The sequence below is a fragment of the Monomorium pharaonis genome, chromosome 7 (genome assembly GCF_013373865.1).
Source record: "Monomorium pharaonis isolate MP-MQ-018 chromosome 7, ASM1337386v2, whole genome shotgun sequence".
Classification (NCBI taxonomy): Eukaryota; Metazoa; Arthropoda; class Insecta; order Hymenoptera; family Formicidae; genus Monomorium; species Monomorium pharaonis.
The window spans coordinates 9,183,927-9,205,706 of record NC_050473.1 but is presented as its reverse complement, the minus strand read 5'-3'; the positions used below and the strand labels follow the sequence as shown (position 1 = coordinate 9,205,706).

The window sequence follows — 21,780 nt, the reverse complement described above, 5'->3', positions numbered from 1 at the left end:
CTCTTCTCGTAGATCTGGACCTCAGCATCATTCGAGGGTGTCCTCGTAGCGCCATCTGTAAAAATAAAATGTGTAATTTTGGTAACATCGGGTACCACTTCTGGTTCAAGCTTCGTTCAGTCAACATCCACCAGCACCAGACGATCGACAATGGTAAGTCTCAATATCCAGCTTTTTTTTTCGTTCGCGATTGAAAGAATACTTCTTGACAGCTTCTTGTAAATGACAGGCTTCTTGCAAATTTAATAGATTACAGTTAAATTACTTTTATAAATTAGTAGTATAACGTTAAAATAAAAAGTTTTAATATAATAAAACATTTTTTGTATTTCAGGCAGACCTCGGCAGCAAGGATGTTGAAAGTGAGTAAAACAATCTTCAAATAGTTTTCTTATATTTTTGCCGGGTTCCATACAAATTGTAGAAAAATAATGAAGATTAATTAAACAATTTACATCGCAGTTAGTGAAGCTGTAAGTGATTTCTATATATAACTTTGTAGAGTTGTGAGTCACGCTATTAGAAAAAAGTGAATAAAGTTTTAACAGAAAATGTAAAATTTCTACTATTATCAAAATCAACTGTAAAGTGCGCCAGTCATATCACTTTATTAATTAGTTACATGAATAATATTAAAGTAACATATACAAAATTTTAATATAAAATAAGATTACAGTTTTTCTATGTTTTTAACAGCAGTTAAGGAATAAATAATCTTTTTTACTAAATGTAACTGTTTTATTTTGTGATCATTAGGTTATATATATTTAACGAAATATTTAAAAGATTTGAAAAATATTGGCAGAAACATTTTCTTTTTTTTTTTCTTTTAACATTATAAAAACAAATTATCTTCTACAAAAGAATTATTTCTATTAATTTAAAGAGAGAGAAAGCCGAAGATTCTACTTTGCATTTAAAGTTTGATTTTTTTTCTAAACAATTATTTTTTTATTAAATATAATTTCTTTATTAATTATAATTCGCGAATTCTTCAGCGCAACGTGTGCCATTTTAAACATTACATAATACAGCTACGTGGATACGATCGTTCTGTAGCGCGTCAAAAATAGGTTGTAGGCTGTTCTTATATGGTTCGGCGGGGGGTAATCTGACCCATTCCACCACCGACTTCTTCAATCAGCGGTGGGGCTTACCGCCTCTCCCAAAATAGAAGAATATTTTTAAAAAGAGGTACGCACGCGGTACTCCATGCTTGCGACTGGCATTAACCCAAATTTCGCGTTTTGCGTGTTTAAAAGCGAAATCAAACACCTACGACCAATAATGGCAAGCTACATAGCGAGATTCTGCTTAATCACGAGGTGATCCTCTTATCGAGAATGTCCGATGAAGATATGTCGTAGCTAGAAAAATGAATAAGAAAGCATTCCTTTTGTTAAAAAGGGGCAGAATTCGCCTTCTCCATTTACGACGATGACGGCACGAACGTCATCGATGCGGTTAATCTTGGCAACGTCCTTCGCGCGTTGAACTTGAACCCCACGAACGCCACTATCGAGAAGTTGGGAGGCACGAAGAAGAAGGGCGAAAAGAAAATGAAACTGGACGAATTTCTGCCTATCTTCAGCCAATGCAAAAAGGACAAGGAACAGGGATGCTTCGAGGACTTCCTCGAGTGTTTGAAGCTGTATGATAAACAGGAAAATGGAATGATGCTCAGCGCGGAATTGTCTCACACACTTCTGTCACTTGGTACGATTAGTTCTCTCTTTTCTTTTATCAATAATTACTTAATATATACATATATACAAAATTATTTAAAATTTATTTTTCTATTTTTATTTAAATATATATAATTGTATAATTATTACATATTATATATTATATAGTATAATCTCATAATATAATCTTTTTTAATGGATAATCCATTTATATTAGTCTTAGTATTTTTGTGTTTTGTTTATGTTACAAACGATGAATATTCCAGACAGCGTACAAATATAGAATGTTTAAAAGACGTCAAAAAACATTTTAAAGATTTATTTTTAGACAATGTATACAATTAATATTAACTCATGCATTAAATACTAGCTTTCAAGAGATTTAATATATAAGTGTTGTAACTGTAAAGGAACCAAATTAATATAAGCGTTTGTTATGTTCTCAGGTGAACGTCTCACTGACGTGGAATGCGAAACGGTACTGAAGGATTGCATGGATCCAGAAGACGAAGATGGTTTCATCCCCTATGCTCGTAAGTGTCGGTTTGTTTGGCACGATCCCGGATACCGTGAATGCATCCCCCGAGATAGCCGAAGAGTGGTTAAATCACCTGCATCACATTCACGTAGAATACGTTAGTTTGAGAGAAAAGAAACCGTTGAAATTCCTATTCTTCACAAGGCCCCTAAATTTCGTTAGAACTAGAAAGTATATATCCCCCTCCCCCTTGTAAATAATGTACAGTAGAGGAATTCCCTTCGATTTGTAATATGATCCTCCGGTAACTTTCGGCAACGTGAAGAGGTTCCCCGGACTCGATTGTTCCCTCTCCATCCGTTTGACGCTTCCACATTTTTGTGTTTCGCAGCCTTCTTGAAGAAGATGATGGTGCTGTTGTAAGCGGTCGCGAGGTGTTACCGAGACAATGATCATCCATTGTGAGTACATCCTGCAGCACAGCTCCATGATTGTCCACTATTTCTTCATCTACCTCTTGTTTATCTATCTGTTTCTCTCTCTCTCTCTTTCTCTCTCTTTACCTCTCTCTTTATTTGTATCTATTAACATTGTCTCGTTCGCGTTTTCTCTCTGAGCATATTCCAGAGTTTCTAGGACGCAACGTTGCAGCTCAACAGGGATGCTGGAAATCGATAACCCGCTTCTCGCGCAGAAACATGTACGAAGGTTTTGCCCGCGCGCGAGGTCAATGACCTGGCGAGATCGTCGAAGCAAATTACACGGAATAAAATTAATCAATAGAAAGATGTTTACAAAGAATTATTATAAAAATGAAACTAAAAAAATATATGTTAAACGAAATTTTTTTTCTACAACTTGTAATATGCTTTTAATTTAATTCGTATTTTATTCGGATATCTTAATTTTTTAATTCTCTTTAAAAAGACGAATAATTAGATATAAAATTTTATTTTCGCATTTTATATTAATTACTGTATAAACTATATTCCGTACGTATAGTACTTCTATATTACGAAAGCAGTTTTTAATAATATTCAAATTCTTGTACTTCTCTGCGCGAATTATTAATGCTTTCTATACATTTACATATATCTATCGCTTCTTACATATTTTAATATTTTTTCTTACAACTTTAACTTACACTTTGCTATTAAGAAAACTGTACATGGCAGCACAAAATCGACCACTGGCTGCTATTTAAATTTAACTAAACCGTTCTTTTCCTTTTCAGTTTTTATAAACTAATTTCTTATCTATGGCTTGAAATATTATCTACATATGTTTATCTCTTTTACAAGAACATGCTTATTTACTCGTCAATGTCTCGCGATTTTTCTGCGTAGAGAAAAATATTAATTATTCTATTTTATTCGCAGCGTTCCTTCGTAGACTGTGTGAGAGGGCGGCGGCAACAGAAGACAACGAATAGTAGGATGACACATCGGTCCGCCAAGTTCCACGTCGACGATGGACATATTCGCCATATTCGCTCATCATATTCACCATTTTTCTCATCTTCCCGCACAGATCCATTGACATAAATAGCGATACGATCCTGAAATCAACAATGTCAAGGCGTCATCGGCGTTTCGTCGAAAGAAAAGCAAGAAAGAAGGAAGATCGACGAACATCGAGGAAAAGAAAAGCGACTCGAATGCACGCAACATTGTTATTTAACTTAATTTCACACAACACAAAGTGTTTATATCAAATTTACGGAATGCAAATATCTCAATACAATACTGTACAAAGTCAGATAAAAAAACGTTATTAATTTACTTCTTATTGTTACTGTAATAAATCGCTCCTCTCGAATCAACGGAGAGGATTAAAAAAGTCTGTCACGCATTGTCATCTTGAAAAATATCCCGGTGCGCGTACTGCGTTTTCTTTTCATGTTATTTAGTTCTCTCGTTTAATACAATATTTGTATTAAACGAGATCGCAAGCTTCAGTGACACAAAATACTTTAACACGGTGACAACATATAATACGTCGCGAAGACCATCAGATTAACATAGATTCCTTGTTCGCTGGCATATAACTCCATCTATTTTTGTCTGACTGACATTTTCTTGCTCTACTTAAGCAACCGCGTGAGAAACACAACAAGGCTGTCACTGCCGAAATCTATTTATTATAGAAGCTGCGTCGTCACGCTGTATTATGAACGCGATAATAGTGCAATCACCATCTTCCCTAGACTTTAATCACACGTTATGCAATACCGCCATTAATCGTATGTAGAAGTAGAGAGATGTTCGCCCTTTTTTATTTCGATTTTTTGTATGAACCACTCGCTAAATCGGAATTGGTGTATTATTCATTGTCTTTCAATGATTTTAGAGCGCAGTTCTCTAATCGGTATATCAATGTCGTATTATCATCAATGACTGTTATATGGTAAAGAAGTTATATTTAATTACATTTAATAGCTGAAATCAGTAAGATCTCATTGATATCGCGCGATGTCAATAATTATAATTTAATTGAAAATTCAAGTCGAGTATAAAGAACTGAAATCGATAAAACAAGCAGCTTTAGTTTAATTGATAAAACAGTAAGTTTAATTAAATGAAAGTCACGTGAAATTCGAAATAGTGACTAACGACAAATTAGATCTCGAATCGTAAATTCTTGATTATTCCCGCGTAATGCGACTCGCACGTTTAGATCGAGGTCGAGCATATCCGCGTCGAGATCTCCGGATGCGTGGCACGCATCTCACGCACTGCGTGATTCGATCCGTGATAAGTCGCGCGGTTTAAACGCGGATTTCAATCGCGCGTAAGATTCTCTCTCTCTCTCTCTCTCTCTCTCTCCTTCCCCTCTCCCTCCCATCGTCATCGTACCTGGCTGATGACGAGGAGCGCGTTTGTTGTGGGTGGACGGACACGACGGCGCGTCCGTTCGTACGCGCTCGGCAGGCTCCGCTTACAGGGACAGAGGCAGGCGTGGGGCCACGGCTTGGTCCCGGCGAGCCGGCGGCGACAGTCGGTTCAAACGCGTCGGTTCAAGCGCTGCGCGTCTCTCGCGCGCGTCCCCTCTACCCTCCCCCCAGTGTGCGGTGTGTTATCATCGTCTGCTCGTCTCGCGCGTAATCCTTGAGTCGTCCGCCTCATCTCGCGTATAATATACGTGTGCGTCGGAAATCGGCGGGTCTGGCTACGGCGCGATCGGCGCAAACGTGCGCAAAGCGCGCGCGCGCGTGAGGAGCGAAGTGCGCTCGAGTGCGGAGGCGGTCGCGGGAAGGAGGGAAAATCCTCCTCGGAGCGGTTTCCCCGGAGAGACGACCAACCGCCTAGAGAGATCCTCCCGCTTAGATTAAGGATGACGGACGTCCAGGTGAACCCGGGCAAGGACGTCGCCGGCGGCAGGTTGCAGCAGAGCGAGGCGTCCGCGGCGCAGCAAACAGGTTGGTCCCATATTCGCGTACGGTTCCTCCTCCTCCATCTCCTCCTCGCACGCTTGTTTTCGCGACAACAGCCTTGAGAACCCCGACGTCCGTGGTCCACCGCCACGGTGGTTCGGAGCGAGCAGCGCGCGCGCGCCCTCCGCCATTTTCATCCGACCTGCGATCAGATAGAGAGGATCTGATCTCGCGGAAAAATCTCGGGCCTCGTCGCGTCTCGCGATTGTCCTCCCCTTTCCCCCCGCGATGCTGATCTTCTCACGCGATTTATTGAAACGAGCTGCGCGTCTGTGAAAACGGCGTCCCGATCCGTCGCGCGGGCGCGGTTCGCGACGCGCACCAGGGGATGACGCAGATTGACAGGCGACTCATTTTCACCCTCTTTCGGGGAGAGTTCGGATGTTCGCTCAAACTGAGACTTGAACGTGTAACTTAAATGTATAACGTTGCATTGGATTTCTTTTCGGGAATTACAATTATCTTAAAAGCGATGGAGACTCGCTAAAAAATGTATCCCTGCGTTACAGCATCCATTAGCTTTCTAGAAATCTCGACGGGCAGCTTCTCCTCGAACTCACCACATCGCTTTATGACAGCAAAATATTGATATATATATTGAACAAGAACCTTTTTACGAAAATATTAACAGTGATATTAATCCATTTCTACTTCTTACTCTCGTTAATAATTTATTGCGCACCTCTTTGTCAATTTTTACGTTGTTTACCACATGTTACAATTTTTATTTTGCTGCATCGTGTGCGTAATACGCATATAATAGTGTTCATTTGCAATAATTACATCGCGAAACAATTACATTATGGGAATAGCTCGTATTTACTTTTAAGTTTGAATTATCACCACAGTCTCTCGAGTCTTGATTAAACGAGAATTTTGTGGTTTGTCGAGATAATATATTAGCATTATTTGAATTTGCGTATTGAAAGTGTCGAGTAAAACAATAAATAATGCACGCTGAAAGTCAATTTTGTCATTTATCTCTTGACCAGAGTCAAGTATTTCCAGTCAAAAAGACGTATCAGTATACAAAAGGTGCTTTTGTCGGAAACAACATCGCAAATGTTTATATATATATGTAAAATTAATTTTGCAATATTATTTATAAATGTCAAAGTTTTTACCGACTCCTTCCTGAAATGTTACAAAAAATATTTTCATTGATAAGAGAGGAAAAATGTGACACGTAGAACAGGCTTGCGATACATTTTATTGCAGAATTGCATGCACTATATGCAACATATATATATATTTAAATATACAAACGCTGAATATTTTCTCGATTGTGCTCGTAGTTAGTTGCATCTATTTATGATTACGGACCCTTGCTTACGAGTCGCGCACGCGAAACATTGTAAAATATTACGCGGGCTCTGAGCGCGCCTGTCAGCATTAATTATCGAAGAGATCCGAATGCAGGGCCGCATGGGAACCGGCAAGGAGTATCATTACGGGACGCTTGCATAGATTTATGAGGAAGACTGTACGGTGGCCTCAACGTCTCGGGGGCATTATACTCGAGGCGATGAGAAAATCCAGCGTGTAACGCAGAACCGTACGACTGGGAAGCTTTTTTAACCGCCACTTTAATCTTAGAGCCGCACTTGCGCGCAATTGGCTTCTCTTCTCCGCCGACGGAATCAATCACGATACGGAAATCATTATGCGCGACCGTGGGAAAAAAAATATTCGTCTTTTGTTTATTACTGGGTCGACGCCACGCTACGGAGAAGTTTCGACAGCAGTCTCGCGTCTGTATCGCTGCACTTGGCACAGTTGTATCTCTGTAATGCACAAACTCACTCTTCGAAGCTCTCTCTCTCTCTCTCTCTTTCTGCTATTTAAAATGAGACTTGGTTGACATTTGGCATTTCAAATAGCAATAACAACGGCGAGGAAATTAAAGCGGTAGAAAAAGTTATTTGCTTTAAAAATTTCAAACCGTCACAGACCGTCAAATAGTCTAACAGTTTGCTGTGAATCAGGACCGACCTGCATCAAATAGATCCTCAAGGCCTCGACGATGAGTAATGATCGCACGCGAGCGATCGCCAGGCTCTTTCCGCCAGTCGCGGCCGATTTTCTGCTCGTAGTACCGGAGAGTATACCGTAACTCGTCGACTTATCGCTATGGAAACTTTTAATACGAGGTCACGATAAGAGAAATCGAAGACTCGGATCATCGAACTTCAACGTGAGAGGATCGTCTAGGTTCGGGCTCTTCGCGGCAAACGGAGCAGAAAAATCGACGCACGTGAAGAGGATCGGCCAATTAGGAAATTGATGAGCGTCAACGAGCTAACGATGTTTCGTGGGCGTGTAATTGCCGGAATTGGCGGGACTCGCCTCCGATGGCACGATCGCAGTGTCATTTTAATCGGAGTGTCGCAGTATTCTCGAATGGGAAGACGCCTTGGACGGCCGCTGCTTGCCATATCCGCCACTTCCGGATCATGATCGGATTCAGAGGGGATTTCGCAGTTGTTTCGATCATCATACGGATATAACGTTAATATCTTTGATCAAATGGAAACTTTTCTAATTTTTTCAAAAATGTGATTACGCTCATCCTGCAAAAAAAAATGAATAAAATTACTCAAGTTCATTTTATTCCAATGTTTACCATCATTTAAAAGTAATTTAAAGGATCGAGTCACGATAACATTACGGAGATACAATCGCTATGCAATCTCAATCCGCGTGGCGGACGCTAATCTGACGTTGGGATCAGTTCGGCGCACTGTTTATTTGGTTGAAACGGATTCTCTCCTGCTAGTCACTACACTTGAGATTAATGGCTCGTAACCAGGCGACGCGACGCGAGAACTCACACAGTGGAGTTACGTGAATACTTAACGTTACGTGAGTACGCGGCCAAGGTTCTGCTCGTTACCCACGTCCCGCTTCGGGCCCTAACGCCGGTCATTACGCGCGTCAAACACTATATTCGCCAACTCCAGCTCGTCAATCAGCGCCTACGTTTCTTTCTACGCAAATATAACAGCTGCTCCTCTTATTTATCTTCGATGCAGCTTTCCATTAATAAATCCCTCCTTCTCCCTGGATTTGCCTCTGGCAAAATATTCAAGATGAAAAGTGGAGTACCTGTTGCAAAAACCGCGATGGAATCCCATCGATATTCAATACCGTTCAATTTTACGCGTGCACCGCTGAATAAATCCGCGGTACGTAGCGAGAGGCATGCGATGGACGTCGGTTGATTCTCGTGGCACGCGCGCTTCGAGCACGCTACCGATAATTACACGACCTCGGTGGAGGCGCAGATGAAAAAGACTCGAGCAAACTCGGAGATTATGCCTCGCACGGCGCGCGCGGTATCGACCAAACTCTTCGACGAAACGTCGCAACGAAACTGCCGCAAATTACGAAACGCGGGTATGTAGTCGGTCCCATTAGCGGGATCGTCTCCGTTGGCAGTCGTTCGCATTCGAGGTTCAGCGACCGGGCTCCCGTGCCGCGAAAAGAACGGCCGGCACCTATTCAGCATCGACGATTGTCTCGTCGGAAAGGGAGGAAGGGCCTACTTTCCAAGTGGAGCCCTGTCGCCTAAGCGTCACGTTCAAGAGAACTCGGCCAAGCGACACTCTAGTTAATGGTGTCAATATCCGACTTGAGCATGGCACGGCGCTTAACGCTTAAAGTTAAAACGCCAGATATTTACGTGTTTCGTAACGGGAAGCATTCTAGAAAATGAGCTAATATGAGGATACCTTCTCGGGCGCTTCATTTAAATTGCAGATTAAAAATGTAACCTCTTGGTTCGAAAGTGCAAATAATTTACATAATTTGCTGCTAGCTCTTGCTATATAGTAAAAATGAATGCCATATAAGAAAGGCTATTTATAGAAGACGACTTATTTGCGGTAGAAAAGATTAGAAAATATGTACAATTTGTTCGTATACCTGTCGACCCAATCGCGACTGGGGACTTATTTGCGGTAGAGAAGATTAGAAAATATGTACAGCTCGTATAGCTGTCAACTTAATCGCGGTTAATGGTATTTTTACAGCAAATAATTGTCGATTGCGTGAAACACTTTACTGTTACGTTACAATCAAGGACGTACACATCGATCATGTCTATCTACCTGTAAACGCGCGAAATGCGTCGCGATAACAGTTCGAACGTACACGGTGAACGATTACGTCAGCTTTAAAATTATATCGCGCGACATAATCGTCGGAATCATTCGCACAGACAAACGAGCATCCAACAGATGAAATACCTCTCGTAACGTGTACTGATCTTGTCAATGAGTGTCACAATATATCAAAATTCGCATAACTTGAGAAAAATTATACAGCTACTTTCGACAATACATTGTTTTACTTGCGACACTGCAACGCGTTTATGATATATGACAAAAATTTCTCTTATATATGCTTTAAATTATTCAAGAAAATTATGTAAATAATAATATATAACTGATTTTGTTTAAACGATAAAAAATGTATTACTTGTTAAAGGGAAAATTTATTAGAAAGACGAGAAATAAAATTTTAAGAAATTTAAATTGACAGTGTAAACAAGACTGTATCATAAATATAACATTCTTATGAATATATGGAATAATATAACAGTATCGTAACTAGTAATGTGACGTCATTTAGACTAACTTTGGTCACGATAATCGATGATGTCATATCTCGTGAATATGAGTTGTAAGTGGCTGAGAACACTGGTCATTTAGGTTTCACGACTTCAGACAGACATGTAATGGTTTTGTATTTAATATTCATAATGTGGACGACTATGTAAGAAATGAGGAAGTTACAAAACAGCCAGTCAAGCAACATGTTTTTCTAGAGATTATATATTTGTATCACGAAAAGAAATACTCGTATGAAATATGCACAATACGTATACATCATTTTGTTGAATATTAAAATGAATCTCAAGCGTACAATACGATTAACTGTTATCATAAAACAAACCGAAAAGCTGAAGTTTACAGAATTTTAATTTGTGTTAGCGTGCTTACTCATTTATATATTCATTTTAAAAAAGCATTAATATATATTTATTTGTTTACAAAATATTTTATTTATTTTAAATACTACTGATTTTTTTATATTTTTTCATACACAGCAACATAAATAAATTTAGGCATAGTTATGTAAATATATCTCATGCACAGAAAAAGAATGTCTTTTTAGGAATTATTTTTATTTTTGAAATGTTAAATATTGTAATGAGATTCTACAGCGATTCTGCAAACAGACATAACTTGTTTACATGAAGAATTTTGAATAAATTAAAGAAATATATTGTTGTTATACAATAATAACTTTTATGAGTTAAAGAGAAAAAATATCGGATAGAAAATAACAATACTTTTAAACAAAGACTTAAAAAACTTTTAATATTATTGTTATTATTAAAACTATTGTATATTATACCTTTCAGATGACTAATGTAATACTGAAATAAAAATATGTAATAATTTGCTTAATATATAAGCAAATATATTATTTTTTGTTTCTATATAAAACAATAATTGTCAAGTAAAATATATTAGGTTTAATTCGATATTGTTTCTTTCTATGCACGTACTTGTGCAAAATATAATTTAACAGATTTTTCATCTGAATGGCAATCATTTTGGAACCCAATTAAAACATAATCTTATCTTTATCTCGAACAAACTTGCGTGCAAACTTAGCGTGTAAGCTTCAGGAAAGCAAACTTTTCTTGCATCGAAAGTGTGCAGTTTGTTGGCGTGAATATGCCCTTCCGCAGCGCGTGTCTCGGTGAGGGTAAACCGAGAAAGGGAGCGCATAGTCGTACAAAGGCTTGGGTAAAGGGCGAGGGTAGAAGCTGTACGAGGGGTTTGATGGTAGTAGAGACGCGGGAATCGATAATAAAACGGCGCGGCGACGCGCAGCATCCATGTTACGGCATAGTCGGTTGCGTCGCCTTGACGTTTAAAGGTTTGTTGGATTGCGCCCCTTTTAGAGAATGGGAAGGAGACGCAATTTCAAATCAGCAATTGAAGCAACTCCGACGCGAAGACATGTACTGATGATAAAATTTAAGCCCCTTTAAGAATCACTTGTGTGTTTACGCAAACATTATCGCGCCGGAAAAAAAACACTTGGATAAGATAAAGTCTGAAAAGTGATTTGTGACACTTAAATCTGTTCTCACATTTCTCGCGAGGTATTCACTCGGGACATAAATTGAGATAGAGGAATCCTTGCGATTATCGCGAAGACCCTCCGGAACGAAGGAGGATTTGCAGCCCGTATCGTGTGACACGTGAAATTACTAATTGGCCTATCGCTCAATGATTCGACGTCGTTCGTAATGCGTTTAATAAGACGAGACAGTAAAGCGACAGTGATCGCCTTTAATTTGCTTGAAAGGATCGGTGGGACACACCCGTGGCAATCGTCATTATTGTACGTCTCGAGATGTCGAGGCGTGACCGATTGCCTGTGTGGGATTGCCAATATCGCCTTACCGATAATTTTACGACGAGCGGCTAATGGACCAGATCGTCGTTGTTCCGAGCGCCTAATTGTTCATGCCTTACTGGCGCAACAAACTTGGCGGCGCGAGCTACCTACAATGTTAAACAAAAAACACTCTCTCAATTAACAATCGTTGTTATCCTCGATCGAATCACGTTTTTGTGCAGACGTGGACGAGTGCGTGCACGTTACTTTATTAAGAGCGTGACGAAATTACAAGATTACGAAGCTATTTCCCGTTTACATTTTTTTTTCAAAAAAAAAAAAACCTTTACTCGTATTCACGAACGTGGTACTATGATGCTAAAATAAACGAATAGAAATTAAAAAATTCGGAATTATTTATTAATTATTTATTTATTACAATTATTAATTTTGGATATAAATAATGATAAAAGTTAAATCATAATTACGCTCTTTTTGCACGTTTCAAAACTTTTTATCTACCAGAGATCGGAATAATAACTTTGGAAGATAATCACATGTTAAATGTAACGCTGCATCCGGATTGCCTTCGTGTTTAGGCAAGATAACCAGATTCGTGCTGAGGAATCTAAATGCGGGTAGAAAGAGAAAGAGACGAAAAAAAGCGCGTGTGTGAGTGCGTGCGTCTGTGCGTGAGTGATTGCATGACTGCGTCTCTATCGAATCCAACGGCTTTAAACAGGTATCTACCGGTCTACCGGTTCACGCGCCAAGAATAGCAGCGTGTCACCTTTTCGTTATCCACCGACTAATTCCGTGCAATATAGATATAGAGTCCTACTTACTGACCGTCTATTTTACAGCCGACCACTGCTATTTGTCCGCTTAAAACGTAAAGTTCACGGTTTAATTTAAATTTTGTTTAGTTTAGAAAATGCCGTTGGATATAAGTATATTAGCAATGTAGTTTAGAAATTTGTCTATCTAGAAAAAAAATGTATATTATGTACTATAAATTCTTATCCGAAAAAAAAGAAGGCGCCTACGCCTATAAAATTGTCACGCGTGCTGAGAATAGAAAAAGATCGCAGTCACAACCATCAGTGCTCTAGATATTTGTGCAAACGATCTGACGTAATGTTGCAACATCTAATCAATTTATTTTTTATTTAAAGAAGAAATTTTCTATTTTACGAGAGAGGAAAATCTACAAGCGCAAAATTATATAAGTTTTAAAAATAGTATATGTATATATAATAAATCAATATATGAAATGTGAGGATATTAGATACACCGCGAAAGCGCATTAGGGCTGCGCAATGTTCATGTTTGTCGATCCGCTGAGGGAAGCCTAAACATGATGCAGATATCATTTTTACAGTCCACCCTGGCTTACCATGTAATAAATATCTATGACGAGCTTTGCGGCCACACGGCGTTCACGGGGATAAGAGACAGACAAAACTATCGATTCTCATCGATATAAGAGACTGGCCACTGGGCACGTTTTAAGAGGGAACCTTGCAGGGCTTCCGCCGGGGTGGATTAATGCTCTTCCAGTGAACACACAAGGCTGCTCCAGAGCTCTTATACGCGAAAGGAAGAATTAGTTTGTGTCTTCCTTTATTTTCATCTCTCTTGAAACAAATTAACGCGCATTTTGAACGAAGCTATATACGAGGAAGGCTGCGATTCACAGCAAAAGAGATTTATTTTAAATAGAAGAAATATATAATTGTTTACTTATGAAATTTAATCATCAATTACATTTTATTATCAAATATTTCTACAAAATATTTTTAATAAAAAGATATTTTTTAATTACAAATAATGTAGGTATGCGATAAAATTTCATTCTAATACATAAATTTTATATATTTCTGTAAAGATAAAATAGTTTGATTTGTTTCGTACAAGAGAATAATTGACTTGACGCGCACATTTTGGTGCTTCAGGTAACTGGGATGTAAAGCTCTTGATAAGCGAAAGCTTTACACTCTGTCGGTATCATGTCACCCGCTCTGCTCGACTGGTATGTGTTTTAAACATTTGAGCTTATCACAAAAGCTTGTGCTTTCCTACTGAAGAAATTCCCTTATTGATCTAGCTTCACCCTACCGACCGTATATTAATTCAATTATACCATACGTGGGTTTGATCACTGAAAATCAATTTCAGGAGAAAAAAAGTATTGCAAAATTAATTTCATGTAAACTGTATGAATATTGATAATTAAAGTTCCATACGATTGCACGAAAGCGCGAATACAGAAATTGAATTTCGAAATTGTCAGAAAAATTACATTTCCCAGAAATTTATAGTACATAATGTAAATAAAAAATGTTACCAAGTGGAACATAAGCTACAATCTCAGTTATTAAATTATATATTTTATATAAATTTATAATATTATAATAATTTTAAATGACAAGTATGTATAAATAGACAGTAATAGAATTTGTAGTTGTTAAAGGAATCATAATTCACATTTTGCTGCCACTTCGTGTTTGCTTTGCGCCTCATCTCACATTTGTTTGAATTCGTGCTACTATTAATTGCAAGCGATCGATTCTGCGTGACAGGCTAATGCAGGCCAGCAGTGGAAATTTCAAACGATCGTTCATCGGTGACGACGTTGGCTGTCATGCAATCGGAGGGCTAAATCGTCCATATGGCGAAATTCTTGTTTCTTGTTATTCATACATCACCGACAGGCACCGATTTATTATTACAGCTTGTCTCCGTAAAACATTTCAGCGTGCACATATTTCAATCAGGTCGATATTTATTATATAAGAAATTAGAATTTCCGCTTTATCTTGGACAAAAACATTTTTCCATTGGAAATTAATATCTATAGCTTTTAAATATTTATATTATATTAATAAAGCAGTATTCAAGATCATTTGTTAGCACCTAATAACAGCTAATGTCACTTAGAAAGGCCATTACTTATATTGCTCGTCATATACAAATATACAATGCATATGATGATAGGAAAATTACGAATATGTGAATTTTCTGCGTGTCATTGGGTCACTATAACTATATGCGTTGCAACAATTATATAGTACATTGTAGATAAACGATTTCGTACTAGCATTTTCACTCCTGCCGTGTGCACGGCATCGATTTCTTAACGGCGGCGTTAACCATTATACCAATTTCGCATAGTGCTTAACAGCCGTCAAATTCCACACTGGCGCGTCTCGATAATTTCACGGCGACCTAGCAAAAGCAATTCGTAACCCTCGTGCAATCGATTTTGCATGCCGCCTTTCGTTATCGCCGACCATCTGCCAATCGCGATAATAAATCTGAAAAATTCTTTCTTTTTTCCAGGTAAGGGCAGCAGAATTACGTCCGAGCACCCTCAGGGGCGTCAGCGCGCAAGCGAACACCGAAGCAAAGTCTCGACTCCCTCAAGAAAATGGATAGCACATCTATTTCCCACTTCCTTTCGTCTCTCCGCGGAGAGGAAACGCACCGATCGATCTCGCGAACGGCACGTCCCGCCGACGAGATGCGGCGACTCCGAGACGCGACTGCACTCGTCGGGGTCGGTCTGCTCGTGCGATAGCATCGTGGCCGAGGCATCCACGGCGAGGGGCTGGTAACCGCCGGATGAATGGCCGAACTGTTTTCAGATCGGAGAAAAGTTCGGCCTTCGCGCGAGCGAATAGCGATCTGCCGTGCGATAACTCTGAGACGAGGTAATACGAGGCGCGAGATGAGCGATTGACTGAGGAAAGCTGCGCCAACAACGTCTCGCGAATGCGTCGAAAGCGGCTCGAGGCGCCGTCAATCGCATTCACGCCTCAAAGAGGCTTTTCCGCGCCGGCATAATCGGCTTTTATCGTCAAACCGCGCCGGAATATTTGCAATCGCGTCGTTTCATTTGCATTCTAAGACCCGCTTCGAGAAACTACGACAGAATAATCAAACTTAATAATAGACCCGTAGTGAAATTTTATACAACTGATCGGTGTATGGAAATTTTCACGCTAAAATGCTTTTAGGTCTAGTTGAGATATTTCATAAAAAGGAGAAAGCTGTCTGACTTAATTGATTTTGAATTGTTGAAATTACATCCAGTATTGCGTACAAATATTTCACGATGATGCTTCTAGCATTTAAGAAAAACGTCGAATTATTATAAAAGAAATAACATATTTTTTTAATATTAATATGCGAATTAAGGTTTTCTGACATCGAATTACATTAAATCGTATCTTTTAATTAACAACATAAACGAAGAATTTCCAACAAAAATCAAACAATATAGTAAACGTCATTGTTGGAACAGGAAAGTGCGCGGAGTTCTCAGATTCTCTCCCTTCTGAATGAGCTCCTCCCACCCCGAACGTACTAAAACAGCCGTGCCCGCGACGCATTAAGGTAATAACAGCGGAATTGAAATGACCGCGTGCAAGGGTGCGTCTCTGACTTTGTTCACGCTAGCAAATATTACGTGCGAGAGATAAACTGAACACCAAGACCTGGCTCGGCACGAAAGGGGGCGGCGGTAATTGAGACGGGGCAGGTCGAGGTGTATTGGTGAGCTCCGTAGAGACATCGGAAAATGACGGGAACTACACTCTCACCTCGCGATCATCGAACGATCAAGTGATCGAACAAAAGGTGTAGTTTGTATTTGAAAGGAGCCTTTATCTCCTTACTGGTAAGCATCGGAGCGACGACGTCTGTAGTTCGTTGGACCGCGTCCCAATCGTTAAAAATTTGGCACGCTTGCTCTATCGAGAATCCGCAGCGGCCGGGGGTGTGCAGGTCGCGGTGAACGTCCCCCGGAAGGAACGGCACGTATAATCTTCCGCAAAACGAACGTTGCTGATTCTGCCAAAGTGTCTCGCAGCCGTACAGTCGCGTGTCTCTTGCTCAAGCCTTAAATAAATAAAGGAAAATAAATATCAATAGAGTTCCGGCACACATATGACATTCTCGCGACGTAGACATCACATAGGCTCGCCAAATCTTTTTGGCACCCCTTGGATGCAGGTATCTGTATTGTAGGACCGCGTCGTCTCGAAAAACTGCGTGGAAAAGCCAATTACGTGGCAAAAGGGAGCGGGCGGGGGGAGGGGGGGCACGCGCGAGACGTACATAATTTATCGATAGATTGTCTCTGTCTCGCGGATCCGCCTTGTACATAGAGCAGACTGGCATGGTCGAGTGGTAGTGCGCAGGGTAAGGTTGAGTCCGGCTGGGCGTTGGAGCGCAGGAGCAGAGGAAACGGCAGGACGGCAAACGGACGGCAGCGGCCTGACCGAGCGAGCTCCGGTTACGTTCTTTGCCGAGGAGGCTCTCCCGCAGGGTATCGCGCGCGCGAGCGTAGTGACTCACGAGCCGGCGTAAGTCGAGGTAGGCTCGACGAAAGTGAAACCGACGACACCAGGTAAGCCGAACGCTTTCCAAACGGGGCCGGGCCGCGACGTCGTCGACGAAAAGCCCAACAAGAGCTCCTCTCTGCGTCTCTGTCCGCATTTCAATCGCCGTTTTGCGCGTCTGAAAAAAATCGTCACGGGACGAGAAATCGGTTTTTGTCCGCGAACTCCGCCTCGTCGCTCCCTCCTTCGACGGGACATTTTGATTTTAATTGTCGGCCGCCCGGATGTACGGACGCTCAAGGCGCGATGATGATGTCTTTGACCGGGTAATTAAGCGCAACAGTTAAAGAGCTTCATTCGAGAGTTCGAAAGCCGGACGACACGTTGAATAACGGCAGCCGTGCGTTACTTTCCGGTTCGTAAATGACGTTAAATGACGCAGACGATCTCTGCCTGCGCCCGAAAATTAATTGAGCTCGTGTTTTAGACCCCCAAGTAGCCACGCGTTAAAAGTGACGTAAGCGTGTATCGTGTACGAGCGCAGGAGAGATAGTCATTGGAGTAACGCAAGAGCCGCGCTGTCACACAGTCGCCGTTCAATCATCGTGGTAATTATCAATGTAGTCGATCTGTGTCTCCATCAAAGAAACATCACTTGTGCAACTCGTAGACCTTGCTGCTCGATAAATTGTTCCTGTACTGAAAAAAAAATTTACTAGATTGAAATAAATATTCTTTCAATTAGTACCAAGCAGAAGTTTTATAAAAAATAAGTAATATTGATTTCAAATAAGATAATATTTTATATAATTTAGAAAATATCTTATTTGAAATAAATATTGTTTATTTTTTACAAAACTTGTGCTTGGTACTATTTGAAAAGAATATTTATTTCAATCTAATAAATTTTTTTTTCAGTGTAATGGGCCGCTGTACACGACGATACAAATTAATAGTTCAATCACACATCGTAGCAGTATATAGTCATGTTACGCACGTAGAATATTAAGCATCGTACACGCGTACAGTAGTACTGTTGCGTCGGCTAATTAGTGTAAAAGATTGTTTTCTTTATACTTCACTTTTACAGGTGTGTTAAGCAATATGACGAAAACTGTATTTCAAAGTCGCTTGCAAATTTCTATGAGATTTTGGTGTGGCTGTTTCTTTCTTATATCGGTTATTTAATTACGTATTTAAAGACACAGCATTTACTATGGAAACTAACGATAACTCTCGTAGTTTCAGAAACTCTCAGCGGCGAAAGTTTCTTGAAAATTAGGAATGGGTAGACTATGGCCGGTGCTGAGAATTCTCAATTATAAAAGTTGGAAATTTATTTGGCTTTAAACATCCATCTGTAACTTGTATTTTGTTCCAACAAAGCTTTAAATAATTTGATTTTTCTACATAATAATAATAACTATAATAATTATTAAAATCAAAATGGAAATAATGATGAAGAAAAAATACAGATTGTAAGAAAAATATTAATCCGAAGAAATAATAATAGAAAGCAGTATGTTTGTGACGAAAACACGCGTATTAATTAATTAAAAATGCAGATTGGTATCTTTTATGTCTGATAAGATGACACTTTATGTAAGGAGCGTAAAGTAGCCTCCCTCGTTTCTCCGTCAAATAAAAAAGCTTGGCTCGATAAAAGGGTCTTAAATCATTACGGAGACACCACGATAAAGGGCTGTACCAGGTGTGTCTACGAGCAGAATTTATTTCGAAAGCCGATCGCATCATTGATTATCGACCAGTACCAGTCTCTCCGTTGGCACTCGAACCCTTTTCAATTCGGCACTTCTTTCGTGACTTAGACGGCACGTACGCCGTATCGTCACTATCGCCACCTCGAGATCGTTCGGCCATCTCCGTTTCTCTGTTTTTTTTTAATCAAGAAATAAATTCTGTCACAACTTCTCACAACTGTCGAGTATCAGAAATGAAGGCGCGATGTCTCTGGCCTTCCAAGGAACGATTACTCACGGAAGATCTTAATCAGGCTGAGTTTTATATTACTTCCATTCGTTTTCTATCGCTTCAGTGCCGTCATTTTTTGCCGGCTTACTTCTTTCAAATATCCAGGGAACGATATTTCAAGTGTGACATATCGCCGTGGTATAATTCTTGCCGGAATTCATCAGCTTGAAACATTAATGTACTCTTTCCTATCCACGTGAATCTCATTGGCGAAACGCTCGTAAGGCGGGTAAATGGGTTAACATCCAGGAAGCGTTGCATGTTATCGATAAACTGACGCACGTGACAATTGCACGTCGCGGGTCTGCCGCAGGTGATTCGAAGATGCTCCTGCGTGATAAACCCACGTCGCTATAAACCGTACCTACAAACTATATCTGATGAAGCACCCGCCCGTCATCGTTGTTATCTGTCGTTACCCCCGACATGTCCTTTTGTTTTGCCAAGGCATCGCTCGTAAATTCCCAGCAACAATCCATGCAACTCTCAATTTTCCCTTACGAGCAAAGGTACGAATTCGTGCGATTTTTCACCCCCACGTCGCTGAAACGTACTACGTGCTTGCCTTAGTCATCAAATCTAACTGTACCGGTTGTGTGCGCAATGTTGCACAAACAGGTACAAAAAGTTATAATTAATTGAGCCATCCCCGAGAGTATGATTCAGCATAAAATAGCTCGACGTGAAACGCGAACATAAAGTGTAATTTATTATACAAAATGTGTCGCGCTCTTACGTCATCGCATTTTCATTTCAGCGTAACCCAAATTCCATATTTTTCTACTCCTATACGTTATCTCTGTACTACGAGCGCTATTTATAGAACATAGATAAACGTCCTACGTTGTGCGAACGAAGAATAATTTCTCTCATTGTTAGTAGCAATTAGTGCAATGGGTTCCGATCGCGTTCAGCGATGACACCGAAAGTGAATTTAAAGGGGAATGACGCGAGCGAAGTTTTACAAGCTTCTTTTTCTTCGTTCTTTTTTTTTTGTCGCCTCGGGAGGAAACCTCCCAGTAGAAAATTGCATCGTATTACTTGCCATTCGATGACCTGAATGTAGGTCTCACTGAATTACAGGCATTGCGTGAGCTCGGTATCGATCGCGTGTAATCGACAAAAAATCAAAATTAGCGCATGCATGTCTCACGCGCGAAACGTCCTCCTTCACGAAGAAAACAAGAGAATGGCACATCGCTGACAATAACAAAGTTGATTCGTGTCTAGCATTCCGGGATACACCGAACTAATTTCTCTCTCTCTCTCTCTCTCTCTCTCTCTCTCTCTCTCTCTCATCGCGTATTTTAACCGATTTGAGCAATAAAATTTTCGGCAAGTAGAATCTATAGTGGAATTCTTTGCCGTTTATTTACATTAATGTCACACGTGGCGATAAAATCTTTTTAATGTCATTTGGCATTAATTTTAAGTAATAATGTAATAAGATAATAGAATTTAATAAGATATAATAGATTTTACTTTCCTTAAAATTAATTATTTAATTAAGAATAAATGAATCTAAATATTGCGTGATCGTTATTATCTTTAAGTGATTAAATTATTAAGTTGTTAAGTTATTAAATGTATTAAAAAGATGTTATCACAATTTTTTTCTTTAATTATAAGTGTCCTTTAGTCATATTTAATATGCCATACTTGCAAAAATTTTTAATTTTTTAGTAAAATTATTATAGCGTTACGAATTATACAGATCATGAGACTTATATCATCGATTAATTTAACGATCAATTGCGCAATTGGCAACAACGTGCAAGACTCAACCTTCCACCTTTGCTGAAATCCCATTTTCCTCAACTTTGGTGCTAATAGGTGGGCTGTGCTACTTCGTATCGCATCCATGATCGCTTCTTTAATTAAAAACCGGAGTTGCGCATCACGTTAAAATCGAGGCCGATTTGATCACACGGGCGTCGGCGGGTTCATCTTCCCTTCGGGGAGTCCACCGCCCTTGTTTAAACGCGTCAACTTAGTCATATTACATGACGCATCCCGTGTGTGCACACGTGAACGACGGAGTCGAACACGCTCACCGGGTCGGATCAATAACTCCAGGAATGGGCACTTGCCGGCTGGCAAAGCGCTGCTCTGTACGGAGTAGCCTGTTTCTGGTCTTCCAGTCGGAAACGAAAGCGGAAGTGACCGACGTGCTTAGGATTTCCAGGCAGACGTACTCTCGCGTGAATTCACAAACTTGAAACGATCGCGTCTTATTCAAGAAATAACTCGAATTTTACTTCACCCCAAAAAATGAGACGATCAAGCAAACTTTATGGCAAAATTTTTTAATTATTAACACTTATACGCATTTTAAACTTGCAGTTTTGCTTGCACTTTGTCGATCTTTAAATTATATATATCTTAAGTAACAGAAAAGTAAAATTAAAATTACTAAAATTATTAAAT

The 21,780-nt window shown here is 39.8% G+C and overlaps 2 protein-coding genes and 1 long non-coding RNA gene across 4 annotated transcripts in view; 2 read left to right on the top strand and 1 right to left on the bottom strand.

Annotated features, from left to right (window-relative positions):
• The first annotated feature begins 35 nt into the window (after positions 1 to 35).
• LOC105835909 (myosin light chain alkali) lies at positions 36 to 4,005 on the top strand. Of its 2 annotated transcripts, XM_012679568.3 has the most exons (6): positions 36 to 153; positions 335 to 362; positions 1,408 to 1,716; positions 2,132 to 2,218; positions 2,555 to 2,624; positions 3,543 to 4,005. In XM_012679568.3, the coding sequence occupies exons 1-5, from the start codon at positions 151 to 153 to the stop codon at positions 2,584 to 2,586; spliced, it is 459 nt and encodes a 152-aa protein (XP_012535022.1). In that variant the 5' UTR covers positions 36 to 150; the 3' UTR covers positions 2,587 to 2,624; positions 3,543 to 4,005. The 2 variants fall into 2 exon arrangements, with proteins under 2 accessions (XP_012535022.1, XP_012535021.1); XM_012679567.3 differs by lacking the exon at positions 2,555 to 2,624.
• Positions 3,787 to 5,495, bottom strand: LOC118646549. Its single transcript, XR_004964087.1, has 2 exons — positions 4,776 to 5,495; positions 3,787 to 4,682 (listed from the first exon to the last, which is right to left on the bottom strand). It is a non-coding gene; the product is annotated as an uncharacterized LOC118646549 (long non-coding RNA).
• The window catches only part of LOC105835904 (microtubule-associated protein tau), a 29,724-nt gene continuing 13,438 nt past the window's right edge, over positions 5,495 to 21,780 (top strand). Inside the window, exons 1-3 of the mRNA XM_012679561.3 lie at positions 5,495 to 5,581; positions 15,359 to 17,776; positions 17,849 to 17,969. The gene's annotated coding sequence lies outside the window, so the exon portion shown is untranslated. The remainder of the gene's footprint in view (positions 5,582 to 15,358; positions 17,777 to 17,848; positions 17,970 to 21,780) is intronic.

Coding starts and splice junctions, on each gene's coding strand:
- LOC105835909 (XM_012679567.3), top strand. Junction 363..1,407: donor CGGCAGCAAGGATGTTGAAA/GTGAGTAAAACA, acceptor TTTGTTAAAAAG/GGGCAGAATTCGCCTTCTCC. Junction 1,717..2,131: donor TCACACACTTCTGTCACTTG/GTACGATTAGTT, acceptor TTATGTTCTCAG/GTGAACGTCTCACTGACGTG.